This window comes from Oncorhynchus gorbuscha, linkage group LG10 (genome assembly GCF_021184085.1).
Source record: "Oncorhynchus gorbuscha isolate QuinsamMale2020 ecotype Even-year linkage group LG10, OgorEven_v1.0, whole genome shotgun sequence".
NCBI classification, from domain to species: domain Eukaryota; kingdom Metazoa; phylum Chordata; class Actinopteri; order Salmoniformes; family Salmonidae; genus Oncorhynchus; species Oncorhynchus gorbuscha.
In genome coordinates, this window is record NC_060182.1 from 62,089,617 (window position 1) to 62,102,781 (window position 13,165).

Sequence of the window (13,165 nt, forward strand, 5' to 3'; positions counted from 1 at the left end):
GGCAAGCACACAGAGAGAAGCTACACCTGGTAGAAATGCTAACATCCCCCTCAACGAAGACTGGCACCAACATGAACTGCATACATGTTAATATGCACCCTCCTTTTAAATGACTATTGCTTAGAGAAGATAAGAGTCGATCCATATATATATCCGTATAGAATTGCTGAAAGTGGTAAAGCTGATAGAAAAACACATATATTGATTGCTTTCTTATTAACACAATATAAACAAAACAAAAGAATCATGTAGACCATATATGATGACCGGATCATATATTTACACCCTTATATTCATTTCAATAAAAATAAGACCAAACAAGTTGAAAAAAAACATAAATATGTGTCCCTTCAGAGCCCCTGTACCTCTCGTCCATATTGCATGAGTGACTAAAGCTTCCCCGTCTCCCTCAAAAAGTAACAACATTCATCAAGCCACTACATCATGTCTGCGAAACCCTCTGGAAGACTTAACCGAAAAGGGCAACGAGGGAGTCAAACTGCTGTAAGTGATTCAAATGGACAAACCCAAAGGGAAGGCTGGGGGTGATGACAACGATCTGTTATTAGGCTGGCACATTGGGGACTGTGTGTGTGTTGTATGTGTGGACGTGTCTAACTATTCTTGTGGGGACCAGAAGTCCCCACAAGAAGCGTAAATGGACCAAAATCTGAGCAACTGGGGACATTTTGTTAGTCCCCACGAGGTCAAATGCTATTTCTAGGGGGTTTATGGTTAATGTTAGAATTAGTGTTAGGGTTAGAATTACATTAAGGGTTAAGGTTAGGAACTAGGGTTAGGATTTAGAATGGGACTGAAGTGTGTGCCCCCACAAGGTTAGCTGTACAAGACTGTGTGTGTGTGTGTGTGTGTGTGTGTGTGTGTGTGTGTGTGTGTGTGTGTGTGTGTGTGTGTGTGTGTGTGTGTGTGTGTGTGTGTGTGTGTGTGTGTGTGTGTGTGTGTGTGTGTGTGTGTGTGTGTGTGTGTGTGTGTTATAATACTGTAGTTAAGCAGGCCAGACTGCAGTAAGAGGTAAATACTTGGGGTGGGGTACTGGGGGAACAAGGTATTTTGGGGAAGGGGGGTGTATCAGAAGATATTAGGAGTAACCGGAGGTGTTAGGGGCTGATAGTAAAGTTTGCTGGCATCCACTGAATGGATCTCCATCCTTTGGCAGGGCAAGTCTCCTCTCCTCCTTTCCACTCTTCTCTTCTCCGTTACACATTTCTTCATGAAAATCATCAACAAAAAGTCTTTGTTCATTTTCAAACGTTTTCTTCAACAGCACATCCTGTAAAAACTGTTGGGAAACTGAGAAGAAGTTGAGAAAAGCTTTACAGTCTCTCTGCTGCTGACACAAGCAGAGCAGTCTCTCCTCTTTTCTTTTTTAAATTCCTCGTTTAAACATTTTCATCAGTCAATAGTCAATAATCACATCGTTAATCATTCTTATATGTATAAGTGACTTGTGGTTGATAGTCAATAGTTTACAGGGCCGTTGTTATGGTAACTGGTTTATGACTTGTCTATAATCTATACACATACGGCCCTCCAGCAGAGGTCTCGTCTCAGTTTTAGTGTCTTCCCTTATGCACAGAGGTCAGGGGTTAAAGTTCAGAGGTTAGTCCCGCCCATCCCTCTCAGTGGGCGGCGGTTTGGGAGGGTCAGGGGTCATGTGGGGTTACGGGGGAGTCAATGGGAGGAGGCTGGGTGCGACTGACAGACTGACATATTGGGGGTTGTTGACGTGGTTAGCCAATCAGACCTTGGCCTCCAGCAGTTCCAGGAAGAGTTTGTGCATGGGGACCTTGCCGTCCTGCTTGATGCTGTAGAAGTGCTGCACGGCCTTGGTGGAGGTCTGGCGGAGCAGAGGCAGGGTCATCAGCAGCTTGCCTGACCGACGAGGGTCCTCCGGGTGCTGGCCCGCCTCGTAGTCCTGCAGGGCCTCATGGAGCACGTCCTGGAGCTTCTGCACTGCCTCCACGTCCTCTATGTGCATGGAGTCTACAGGGGGAGGGAGGGAGGGGAAATAAAGCAGATAGAGGTTCATATTTACACATACTACATGACTATATCATCACAGAATGAGAGAGAAGAGAGAGAGAGAGAGAGAGAGAGAGAGAGAGAGGGAGAGGGAGAGAGAGAGAGACACTCCCCAGCTGAACAATAGCCTGGCCTGTCTGTATTTTCCTGTCTCAGGGGTAATGTCTAACACAGTCATTAGCATACTGAGTCAGTACTGGAGCATTTATGAGGACTGGGGATGGGTGTGGTACTGCGATGGATTTCACAACTCCAGTCCAACACACCCACACACAAGCACACAGACACACACACACACACATACACATGCACACACAGGCCCTTAATGGTCCAAGCAAGAGGTCACTGTGGGTGGGGTGATCACAGTATATAACCACTGTTGTACTCTATCGGGTACATCCATCATTGTGTGTGTGTGTGTGTGTGTGTGTGTGTGTGTGTGTGTGTGTGTGTGTGTGTGTGTGTGTGTGTGTGTGTGTGTGTGTGTGTGTGTGTGTGTGTGTGTGTGTGTGTGTGTGTGTGTGTGTGTGTGTGTGTGTGTGTGTGTGTGTGTGTGTGTGTGTGTGTGTGTGTGTGTGTGTGTGTGTGTGTGTGCGTGCTACTGCGGCCTGTCTATGTGTCCAGGTTGACCCTAGCAGTGTTTCTCCCCAGGGATAAATGACTTAATGCAGGCTGGCCTTTAAAGTTGAAACCAGATCAATCCAGCCGATCAATGGAACATGCATGTTAAATAATAATCACAGGTCAACTATTGACAGATCACACTGACCAAACATTGTGGTGGAGAGGAGGGTGCACGCAAACACACAAGCACACACACACACAAGCACACACACACACACGCACGCACACAGGATTTAACGACTGGCGTTAGTCTACTGTCCCATAGCTGGGGGGTGTGAGTGGCTGGGTTATAGTGTGTGCATTTGGTTCAATTCTCTAAACCCCACCACACGTACACATACCGGCTGCTCTGCCCCAAAGACACATTCAGATGTTCATGCTTCTGTTTGGGTCAATACTCGAACCCGGTATATGTGTGTGTCTGATCCAGGAGTCTGACAGCGAGCTCTCAGTCATCCATCACCGGGATTTGGAGGTGTGTGTATGAGTGAGTGTGTGACAGGGGCTTTGGCCATGTGAAAAGTGACCTGTGATCCGACAGGAGCCCCCCCAGCAGGAAACTGCTTACACACACACCTTTACAGGGCTGCAGAGCCAGCAGCACTATCAATCTGACTATCACACACACACATGCACGTGCACACCGACACGCATACACACGCATACACCAGAGCCACTCACATATTCATGCAACAGAGCAACAAGCTCTCATAGTTTCCCTTCAACATATCATGGTTCATTGTTTAACACATTCATTCCGCATGGTTACAGGGTTAAAGCAGAAACGACTCAAACGGTTACGTTTAGGTATTCATTCATAGTGGTTAAGGTTAGGTATTCATTCATAGTGGTTAAGGTTAGGTATTCATTCATAGTGGTTAAGGTTAGGTATTCATTCATAGTGGTTAAGGTTAGGTATTCATTCATAGTGGTTAAGGTTAGGTATTCATTCATAGTGGTTAAGGTTAGGTATTCATTCATAGTGGTTAAGGTTAGGTATTCATTCATAGTGGTTACGTTTAGGTATTCATTCATAGTGGTTAAGGTTAGGTATTCATTCATAGTGGTTAAGGTTAGGTATTCATTCATAGTGGTTAAGGTTAGGTATTCATTCATAGTGGTTACGTTTAGGTATTCATTCATAGTGGTTAAGGTTAGGTATTCATTCATAGTGGTTAAGGTTAGGTATTCATTCATAGTGGTTAAGGTTAGGTATTCATTCATAGTGGTTAAGGTTAGGTATTCATTCATAGTGGTTAAGGTTAGGTATTCATTCATAGTGGTTAAGGTTAGGTATTCATTCATAGTGGTTAAGGTTAGGTATTCATTCATAGTGGTTAAGGTTAGGTATTCATTCATAGTGGTTAAGTTTAGGTATTCATTCATAGTGGTTAAGGTTAGGTATTCATTCATAGTGGTTAAGGTTAGGTATTCATTCATAGTGGTTAAGGTTAGGTATTCATTCATAGTGGTTAAGGTTAGGTATTCATTCATAGTGGTTACGTTTAGGTATTCATTCATAGTGGTTAAGGTTAGGTATTCATTCATAGTGGTTAAGGTTAGGTATTCATTCATAGTGGTTAAGGTTAGGTATTCATTCATAGTGGTTAAGGTTAGGTATTCATTCATAGTGGTTAAGGTTAGGTATTCATTCATAGTGGTTACGTTTAGGTATTCATTCATAGTGGTTACGTTTAGGTATTCATTCATAGTGGTTAAGGTTAGGTATTCATTCATAGTGGTTAAGGTTAGGTATTCATTCATAGTGGTTAAGGTTAGGTATTCATTCATAGTGGTTAAGGTTAGGTATTCATTCATAGTGGTTAAGGTTAGGTATTCATTCATAGTGGTTAAGTTTAGGTATTCATTCATAGTGGTTAAGGTTAGGCATTCATTCATAGTGGTTAAGGTTAGGTATTCATTCATAGTGGTTAAGGTTAGGTATTCATTCATAGTGGTTAAGGTTAGGTATTCATTCATAGTGGTTACGTTTAGGTATTCATTCATAGTGGTTAAGGTTAGGTATTCATTCATAGTGGTTAAGGTTAGGTATTCATTCATAGTGGTTAAGGTTAGGTATTCATTCATAGTGGTTAAGGTTAGGTATTCATTCATAGTGGTTACGTTTAGGTATTCATTCATAGTGGTTAAGGTTAGGTATTCATTCATAGTGGTTAAGTTTAGGTATTCATTCATAGTGGTTAAGGTTAGGTATTCATTCATAGTGGTTAAGGTTAGGTATTCATTCATAGTGGTTAAGGTTAGGTATTCATTCATAGTGGTTAAGGTTAGGTATTCATTCATAGTGGTTAAGGTTAGGTATTCATTCATAGTGGTTAAGGTTAGGTATTCATTCATAGTGGTTAAGGTTAGGTATTCATTCATAGTGGTTAAGGTTAGGTATTCATTCATAGTGGTTAAGGTTAGGTATTCATTCATAGTGGTTAAGGTTAGGTATTCATTCATAGTGGTTAAGGTTAGGTATTCATTCATAGTGGTTAAGGTTAGGTATTCATTCATAGTGGTTAAGGTTAGGTATTCATTCATAGTGGTTAAGGTTAGGTATTCATTCATAGTGGTTAAGGTTAGGTATTCATTCATAGTGGTTACGTTTAGGTATTCATTCATAGTGGTTAAGGTTAGGTATTCATTCATAGTGGTTAAGGTTAGGTATTCATTCATAGTGGTTAAGGTTAGGTATTCATTCATAGTGGTTAAGGTTAGGTATTCATTCATAGTGGTTAAGGTTAGGTATTCATTCATAGTGGTTACGTTTAGGTATTCATTCATAGTGGTTACGTTTAGGTATTCATTCATAGTGGTTAAGGTTAGGTATTCATTCATAGTGGTTAAGGTTAGGTATTCATTCATAGTGGTTAAGGTTAGGTATTCATTCATAGTGGTTAAGGTTAGGTATTCATTCATAGTGGTTAAGGTTAGGTATTCATTCATAGTGGTTAAGTTTAGGTATTCATTCATAGTGGTTAAGGTTAGGCATTCATTCATAGTGGTTAAGGTTAGGTATTCATTCATAGTGGTTAAGGTTAGGTATTCATTCATAGTGGTTAAGGTTAGGTATTCATTCATAGTGGTTACGTTTAGGTATTCATTCATAGTGGTTAAGGTTAGGTATTCATTCATAGTGGTTAAGGTTAGGTATTCATTCATAGTGGTTAAGGTTAGGTATTCATTCATAGTGGTTAAGGTTAGGTATTCATTCATAGTGGTTAAGGTTAGGTATTCATTCATAGTGGTTAAGGTTAGGTATTCATTCATAGTGGTTACGTTTAGGTATTCATTCATAGTGGTTAAGGTTAGGTATTCATTCATAGTGGTTAAGGTTAGGTATTCATTCATAGTGGTTAAGGTTAGGTATTCATTCATAGTGGTTAAGGTTAGGTATTCATTCATAGTGGTTAAGGTTAGGTATTCATTCATAGTGGTTAAGGTTAGGTATTCATTCATAGTGGTTACGTTTAGGTATTCATTCATAGTGGTTAAGTTTAGGTATTCATTCATAGTGGTTAAGGTTAGGTATTCATTCATAGTGGTTAAGGTTAGGTATTCATTCATAGTGGTTAAGGTTAGGTATTCATTCATAGTGGTTAAGGTTAGGTATTCATTCATAGTGGTTAAGGTTAGGTATTCATTCATAGTGGTTAAGGTTAGGTATTCATTCATAGTGGTTAAGGTTAGGTATTCATTCATAGTGGTTAAGGTTAGGTATTCATTCATAGTGGTTACGTTTAGGTATTCATTCATAGTGGTTAAGGTTAGGTATTCATTCATAGTGGTTAAGGTTAGGTATTCATTCATAGTGGTTAAGGTTAGGTATTCATTCATAGTGGTTAAGGTTAGGTATTCATTCCTAGTAGTTAAGATTAGAGCTATGGTGTGGGGAAGGCTTAAAACAAAATGATTAAAAACGACATGCTATTATCATCAAGTATCACCAAGTGTTCTCGCTGGAGCATTGTGGACTAGTCTAATACTACAGACGTTATGTCTTCACTCTATTCCATCTGTTTCTATAATACTACACACTGTACTGTATGTCTCCACTCTATTCCATCTGTTTCGATAATACTACACACTGTACTGTATGTCTCCACTCTATTCCATCTGTTTCTATAATACTACACACTGTACTGTATGTCTCCACTCTATTCCATCTGTTTCTATAATACTACACACTGTACTGTGTCTCCACTCTATTCCATCTGTTTCTATAATACTACACACTGTACTGTATGTCTCCACTCTATTCCATCTGTTTCTATAATACTACACACTGTACTGTATGTCTCCACTCTATTCCATCTGTTTCTATAATACTACACACTGTACTGTATGTCTCCACTCTATTCCATCTGTTTCTATAATACTACACACTGTACTGTGTCTCCACTCTATTCCATCTGTTTCTATAATACTACACACTGTACTGTATGTCTCCACTTTATTCCATCTGTTTCTATAATACTACACACTGTACTGTATGTCTCCACTCTATTCCATCTGTTTCTATAATACTACACACTGTACTGTATGTCTCCACTCTATTCCATCTGTTTCTATAATACTACACACGGTATGTCTCCACTCTATTCCATCTGTTTCTATAATACTACACACGTTATGTCTTCACTCTATTCCATCTGTTTCTATAATACTACATAAATGATAATACTACACCATTATTTATTTTTCCTGTAGAAAGGCGTAGGCCACAATGAAGGCTCTTTCGAACATTGTGAAGATGTCAATTGAACTAATTCCATATTTCAGTTATAACATGGTGGCTTTTGGGTTTTTTCACAGTAAAACACTATCCTCCTAATCAAAACATTTGACACCATATTCTAAGGTGTTTGTCCACTGCTGTTAGATAAAATGCCACATGGCGTAACAGTAGTAAATCAATGAGAATTCAATTAAGTCTTAAGGTGACAGGAGACTTAATGTAATTTGGCTGTTACTTAAATTAACATGCTAGTCAAACATGTCCTGGTAATTGTGTGGATAACTTATGTTTCTTAGCTCTATAGGAAAGAGATGCACTCCTCCCAAGAGTGTTTGACAATTATAATAGCAAGTAGATATTCTTCTGTGTGTGTGTGTGTGTCCCAGACTAAAAGTGGCAGGAAACACTGTGTTCTATTAGCGTAGCATGTTGCTAATGAGCAGTGAGGTTAAACAGGGACTGTTAACACACACACACACACACATCTACATCTTTATATGTGAATCACGTACAGTAGCATTTCTTAAGGGTTCCCATCATTAATGCAGAAGATTAGCATTCAAAGAATTAATTATGTCCCTGCCCTTCAAAATGCTAATACCAGCTTTCTGTTGTTGTTACACTGTGGCTCACCTTTAACAAACTGAAATAAATATTGACTAACAACTAAAACCTTGTAGTTTTGATCATAAACTTGTCTGCATCACTTCTTCATTAGTTTCTGATCCTAAATATATATATTTTACATTAACAGACATCTCCAACAGTAACCACTTAGCAAACATTTCTATCCAAAGTGGCCTACAGGTGACATACAGTATAAAGTATATTCAATATGAGTCCCCATGCAGAAATGTAACACACACAGAGAAGTCTGTTGTGAAGGACTCCAGCTGCTATCAGTCTCCGTCTGTGTCATCGACAGCATGGATGAACACTTAAGCACAAAATCAATTTAAAAAAAAACATTTCTCTAAGGAGTCGCACGTCCAAGCCCTCTCTGGGGTGCACTTGTGGCAGGAGGGCTGAAACGTTCCCATGTTCCCAGACTCTCCCCCAATCCTCCGCTCGCCAAATAGTGAACCGTCATCCCACGGCCAGCAGAAGCAATCTGCTCTTTCATTTTTCAGCGTGGCTGGGCCCGGCCCGAGATTGATCGCCACACATGGCCCCAGAAAACAAACTGTCAATACGTTGAGCGCTGGAGAATTTGAACAAATAGCCGTCCTCCCATTCAAGCCGCCCATTGCATCCCATTTAACAGATTCTATTGACAGTTTCCTTCTTGTAATTAAAGGGAAAACTACTGGCCGGCAATCAAGATAAAGTTCAAAGATGGGGTCACCGGGAGGAGAGGGGAAGGGAGAAGGGAGAAGAGGGCTAGGCAGGACTGTCGATGCCGGACGACATCAGAGGCGGTTATTGACATGCGGGGTCCTAATGATCGTGCCTTATTTAACAGGCATCTGAGGAGACCACTATGCTAATTGTAAAAGGGACAGCCACTACTACGCTTCAGGGAGTGTGTGTGTGTGAGTGTGTGCAGGTGCGTGTTTCACTGTCTGAATGTATGTGTCTGCTGTGGGGATGTATTTAAATCACCTCTTTGACGGTGCTTCTCTTATGAGTCTCATGGGAGGAGGGGAGGAAGAGGAGGGGAGGGAGAGGAGGGGAGGAAGAGAAGGGGAGGTGTAGGAGGGGAGGTGGAGGAGAGTAGGAGGGGGGGTGAGGTGGAGGAGGGGAGGTTTAGGAGTGGAAGAAGAGGTTGGGAGATGGAGGAGGGGAGGTGGAGGAGTGGAGGAGGAGGAGGGGAAGAAGAGGAGGGGAGGTAGAGGAGAAGTAGGAGGAGGAGGAGGAGGAGGAGGAGCAGGAGGAGGAGGAGGAGGAGGTGGAGGAGGAGGAGGAGGAGAGGTGGCGGAGGGGAGGAGGAGGGGAGGTGGAGGAGGGGAAGAAGAGGAGGGGAGGTAGAGGAGAAGGAGGAGGAGGTGGAGGAGGAGGAGGCGGAGAGGTGGAGGAGGGGAGAAAGAGGAGGGGTGGAGGAGGGGAAGAAGAGAAGGGGAGGTGGAGGAGGAGGAAGAGGAGGAGGAGGGGGAGGTGGAGGAGGGGAGGTGGAGGAGGAGGAGGAAGAGGAGGGGAGGTGGAGGAGGGGAAGAAGAGAAGGGGAGGTGGAGGAGGAGGAAGAGGAGGGGAGGTGGAGGAGTGGAGGAGGAGGGGAGGTGGAGGAGGGGAAGAAGAGGAGGGGAGGTAGAGGAGAAGGTGGAGGAAGGGAGGTGGAGGAGGGGAGAAAGAGCAGGGTGGAGGAGGGGAAGAAGAGAAGGGGAGGTGGAGGAGGGGAAGAAGAGGAGGGGAGGTAGAGGAGGGGAAGGAGAGGTGGTAGAGGAGGAGGAGGAGGAGGAGGAGGAGGAGGAGGAGGAGGAGGAGGAGGAGGAGGAGGAAGAGAAGGAGAGGTGGAGGAGGGGAAGAAGAGGAGGGGAGGTAGAGGAGGGGAAGGAGAGGTGGAGGAGAGGTGGAGGAGGGGAGAAAGAGCAGGGTGGAGGAGGGGAAGAAGAGAAGGGGAGGTGGAGGAGGAGGAGGAGGAGGAGGACGAGGATAAGGACGAGGAGGAGGAGGGGGGTGGAGGAGGAGGAGGAGGAGGAGGAGGAGAGAGAGGAGGAGGAGGAGGAGGGGGAGGGGAGGTGGAGGAGGGGAAGAAGAGGAGGGGAGGTAGAGGAGAAGGAGGAGGAGGTGGAGGAGGCAGAGGAGAGGTGGAGGAGGGGAGAAAGAGCAGGGTGGAGGAGGGGAAGAAGAGAAGGGGAGGTGGAGGAGGAGGAGGAGGAAGAGGAGGAGGAGAGGTGGAGGAGGGGAAGAAGAGGAGGGGCGGTAGAGGAGGGGAAGGAGAGGTGGAGGAGGGGAGAAAGAGGGGGAGGATTCAGATCTTAAGAGTACTTTTCTGACACTCTGTCCTTACATACCTTCTGATAGTGGAGAAATGGTTTGGAGAATGAAACAAACAACGCCAGAGTTGGGGGTTTATTTCCAGCATGGGCCACATAAGTCACTTTGGATAAAAGCATCTGGTAAATGACTACACTATTACATTTTGTATATTTGTATTACAAGAGCAAGGACAAGAGACGATGGGGACTGATTCATAATGTTTTACCATTGTACCACTGAGGCAAATGTAATATCAGCTTTCAAAATGAAATACATGAAATATCACTTTGATATTTCATAGAGATTAGATGGAAGCATGAATCATACTCAGGATGTTAACAAGCCTGGAAACAGGACAACACCCAGACATAACAGGAAATCATAGAGTTATAGAATACAGTTACAGCTATGGTTTAAATCCAGTACCATTTCTGAGAATCTTGTTTAGTATTTACTACAATGTAGTTGAGTGCCAACAGCTACTCAGAAGTGTGCCTGTCTGAGTTGGTTTAAGAGAGTGCATGAGGAAGGGACTGTGTGGACGTGTGTGTGTGTGTGTTCTCACCTGAGTTAGCCAGAGCGATAGCCTTGAGAGTGACAAACTCTTCCTTCTCCAGCTTCATGGCTTTGTATTTCTTCACCAGTTGCAGTATGGCGTTGTTGAGATCAAGAAGACCTGCCAGCTTGGACTGGTCCTCGTCCATGATGTAGTCCTCAGCATACACCAGCTTGTCCTCGAAGGACAGCGAGCGGTACACCACACGCAGGATCAGGATCTCCATCCACGCACTCTGCAGTAGACTCATCTGGTCTGCCAGCGACAGCGTGGAGAAACCTGAGGGAGGGAGAGGGCGAGGGAGAGAGAGAGAGAGAGAGAGAGAGAGAGAGAGAGAGAGAGAGAGAGAGAGAGAGAGAGAGAGAGAGAGAGAGAGAGAGAGGGGGGGGGAGAGAGAGAGAGAGAGAGAGAGAGAGAGAGAGAGAGAGAGGAGGGTGGGGGGAGAGAGAGAGAGAGAGAGAGAGAGAGAGAGAGAGAGAGAGAGAGAGAGAGAGAGAGAGAGAGAGAGAGAGAGAGAGAGGGAGAGAGAGAGAGAGAGGGCGGGGGGGAGAGAGAGAGAGGTTAAACCCACTGGATAATACAATCAATTCAGAACAAAAATTAGGCTGCTGTTTAAGTCTGGGTCTAGGACTAGGTATGGTCCTCAGCTGTTCTGGGGTCTGGGTCTATGCCTTGGACTGGGTCTGGGTCTAGATCTAGGTCTGGGACTTGGTCTAGGTCTGGGACTTGGTCTAGGTCTGGGACTAGGTCTAGGTCTGGGACTAGGTCTAGGTATAGGTCTGGGTCTAGGTCTGGGACTAGGTCTAGGTCTGGCACTAGGTCTAGGTCTGGATCTAGGTCTGGGTCTGGGTCTGGATCTAGGTCTGGGTCTAGGTCTGAGACTTGGTCTAGGTCTGGGACTAAGTCTAGGTCTAGGTCTGGGACTAGGTCTAGGTCTAGGTCTGGGTCTAGGTCTGGGACTTGGTCTGGGACTTGGTCTAGGTTTGGAACTAGGTCTAGGTCTGGGACTAGGTCTTGGTCTAGGTCTGGGTCTAAGTCTGGGACTTGGTCTAGGTCTGGGACTTGGTCTAGGTCTGGAACTAGGTCTGGGTCTGGGTCTGGGTCTGGATCTGGGTCTGGGTCTCGGTCTGGGTCTGGGTCTGGGTCTGGGTCTGGGTCTGGCCTAAACATCATTGTCATTCAGGTTGTGTGTTGAAGCCAGAGGAAGTTCATTCAGCCTCTCCAGCACCATACCAAGGGCCTCCTCCTCATCCCTCTCCCAGCGCCCAGGGCTCTCCTCTGGGGACGGAGGTGTCTTATCTCCAACTGAACACACACACCATGGATCAATGCTAGCCATCACCACCCCTCACACTCTAATTGCTAGTCTGAAAACTCCTACTCTCTCTTTACTCTTCTCCTCTCTCCCTCTTCATGTCTCTCACTCGCTCCCTCTCTCGGTCTCACTCAACATCCCTCCTGTCTTTTTCTTTCACTTTGCTCCCCCAAACTGTCTTTCCTACCCCTCTTTCCTTCCCCCACTCTGTCTTTCCTTCCCCTCTTTCCTTCCTCTTTCTTGGCTTCCCCCCACTCTGTCTTTCCTTCCCCTCTTTCCTTCCCCTCTTTCCTTCCCCCACTCTGTCTTTCCTTCCTCTCTCTTTCCTTCCCCCACTCTGTCTTTCCTTCCTCTCTCTTTGCTTCCCCCACTCTGTCTTTCCTTCCTCTCTCTTGGCTTCACCCCACTCTGTCTTTCCTTCCTCTCTCTTGGCTTCCCCCACTCTGTCTTTCCTTCCTCTCACTTGGCTTCCCCCACTCTGTCTTTCCTTCCTCTCTCTTGGCTTCGCCCCACTCTGTCTTTCCTTCCTCTCTCTTTCCTTCCCCCACTCTGTCTTTCCTTCCTCTCTCTTTGCTTCCCCCACTCTGTCTTTCCTTCCTCTCTCTTGGCTTCCCCCACTCTGTCTTTCCTTCCTCTCTCTTTCCTTCCCCCACTCTGTCTTTCCTTCCTCTCTCTTTGCTTCCCCCACTCTGTCTTTCCTTCCTCTCTCTTTGCTTCCCCCACTCTGTCTTTCCTTCCTCTCTCTTTCCTTCCCCCACTCTGTCTTTCCTTCCTCTCTCTTTCCTTCCCCCACTCTGTCTTTCCTTCCTCTCTCTTTCCTTCCCCCACTCTGTCTTTCCTTCCTCTCACTTGGCTTCCCCCACTCTGTCTTTTCTTCCTCTCTCTTGGCTTCCCCCACTCTGTCTTTCCTTCCTCTCTCTTTCCTTCCCCCACTCTGTCTTTCCTTCCTCTCTCTTTCCTTCCCCCA

At 44.7% G+C, this 13,165-nt stretch overlaps 1 protein-coding gene across 4 annotated transcripts in view; it reads right to left on the bottom strand.

The window, feature by feature from the left end:
* Positions 1–940: 940 nt before the first annotated feature.
* LOC124046328 (estrogen-related receptor gamma) overlaps positions 941–13,165 on the bottom strand; it is a 307,265-nt gene continuing 295,040 nt past the window's right edge. For all 4 annotated transcript variants that reach the window (XM_046366590.1, XM_046366588.1, XM_046366587.1 and 1 more), the window contains exons 7-8: positions 10,893–11,162; positions 941–2,004 (exon numbers count right to left, since the gene is read on the bottom strand). In XM_046366590.1, the coding sequence (XP_046222546.1) occupies positions 1,760–2,004; positions 10,893–11,162 (515 nt within the window). In that variant the 3' untranslated portion in view covers positions 941–1,759. The remainder of the gene's footprint in view (positions 2,005–10,892; positions 11,163–13,165) is intronic.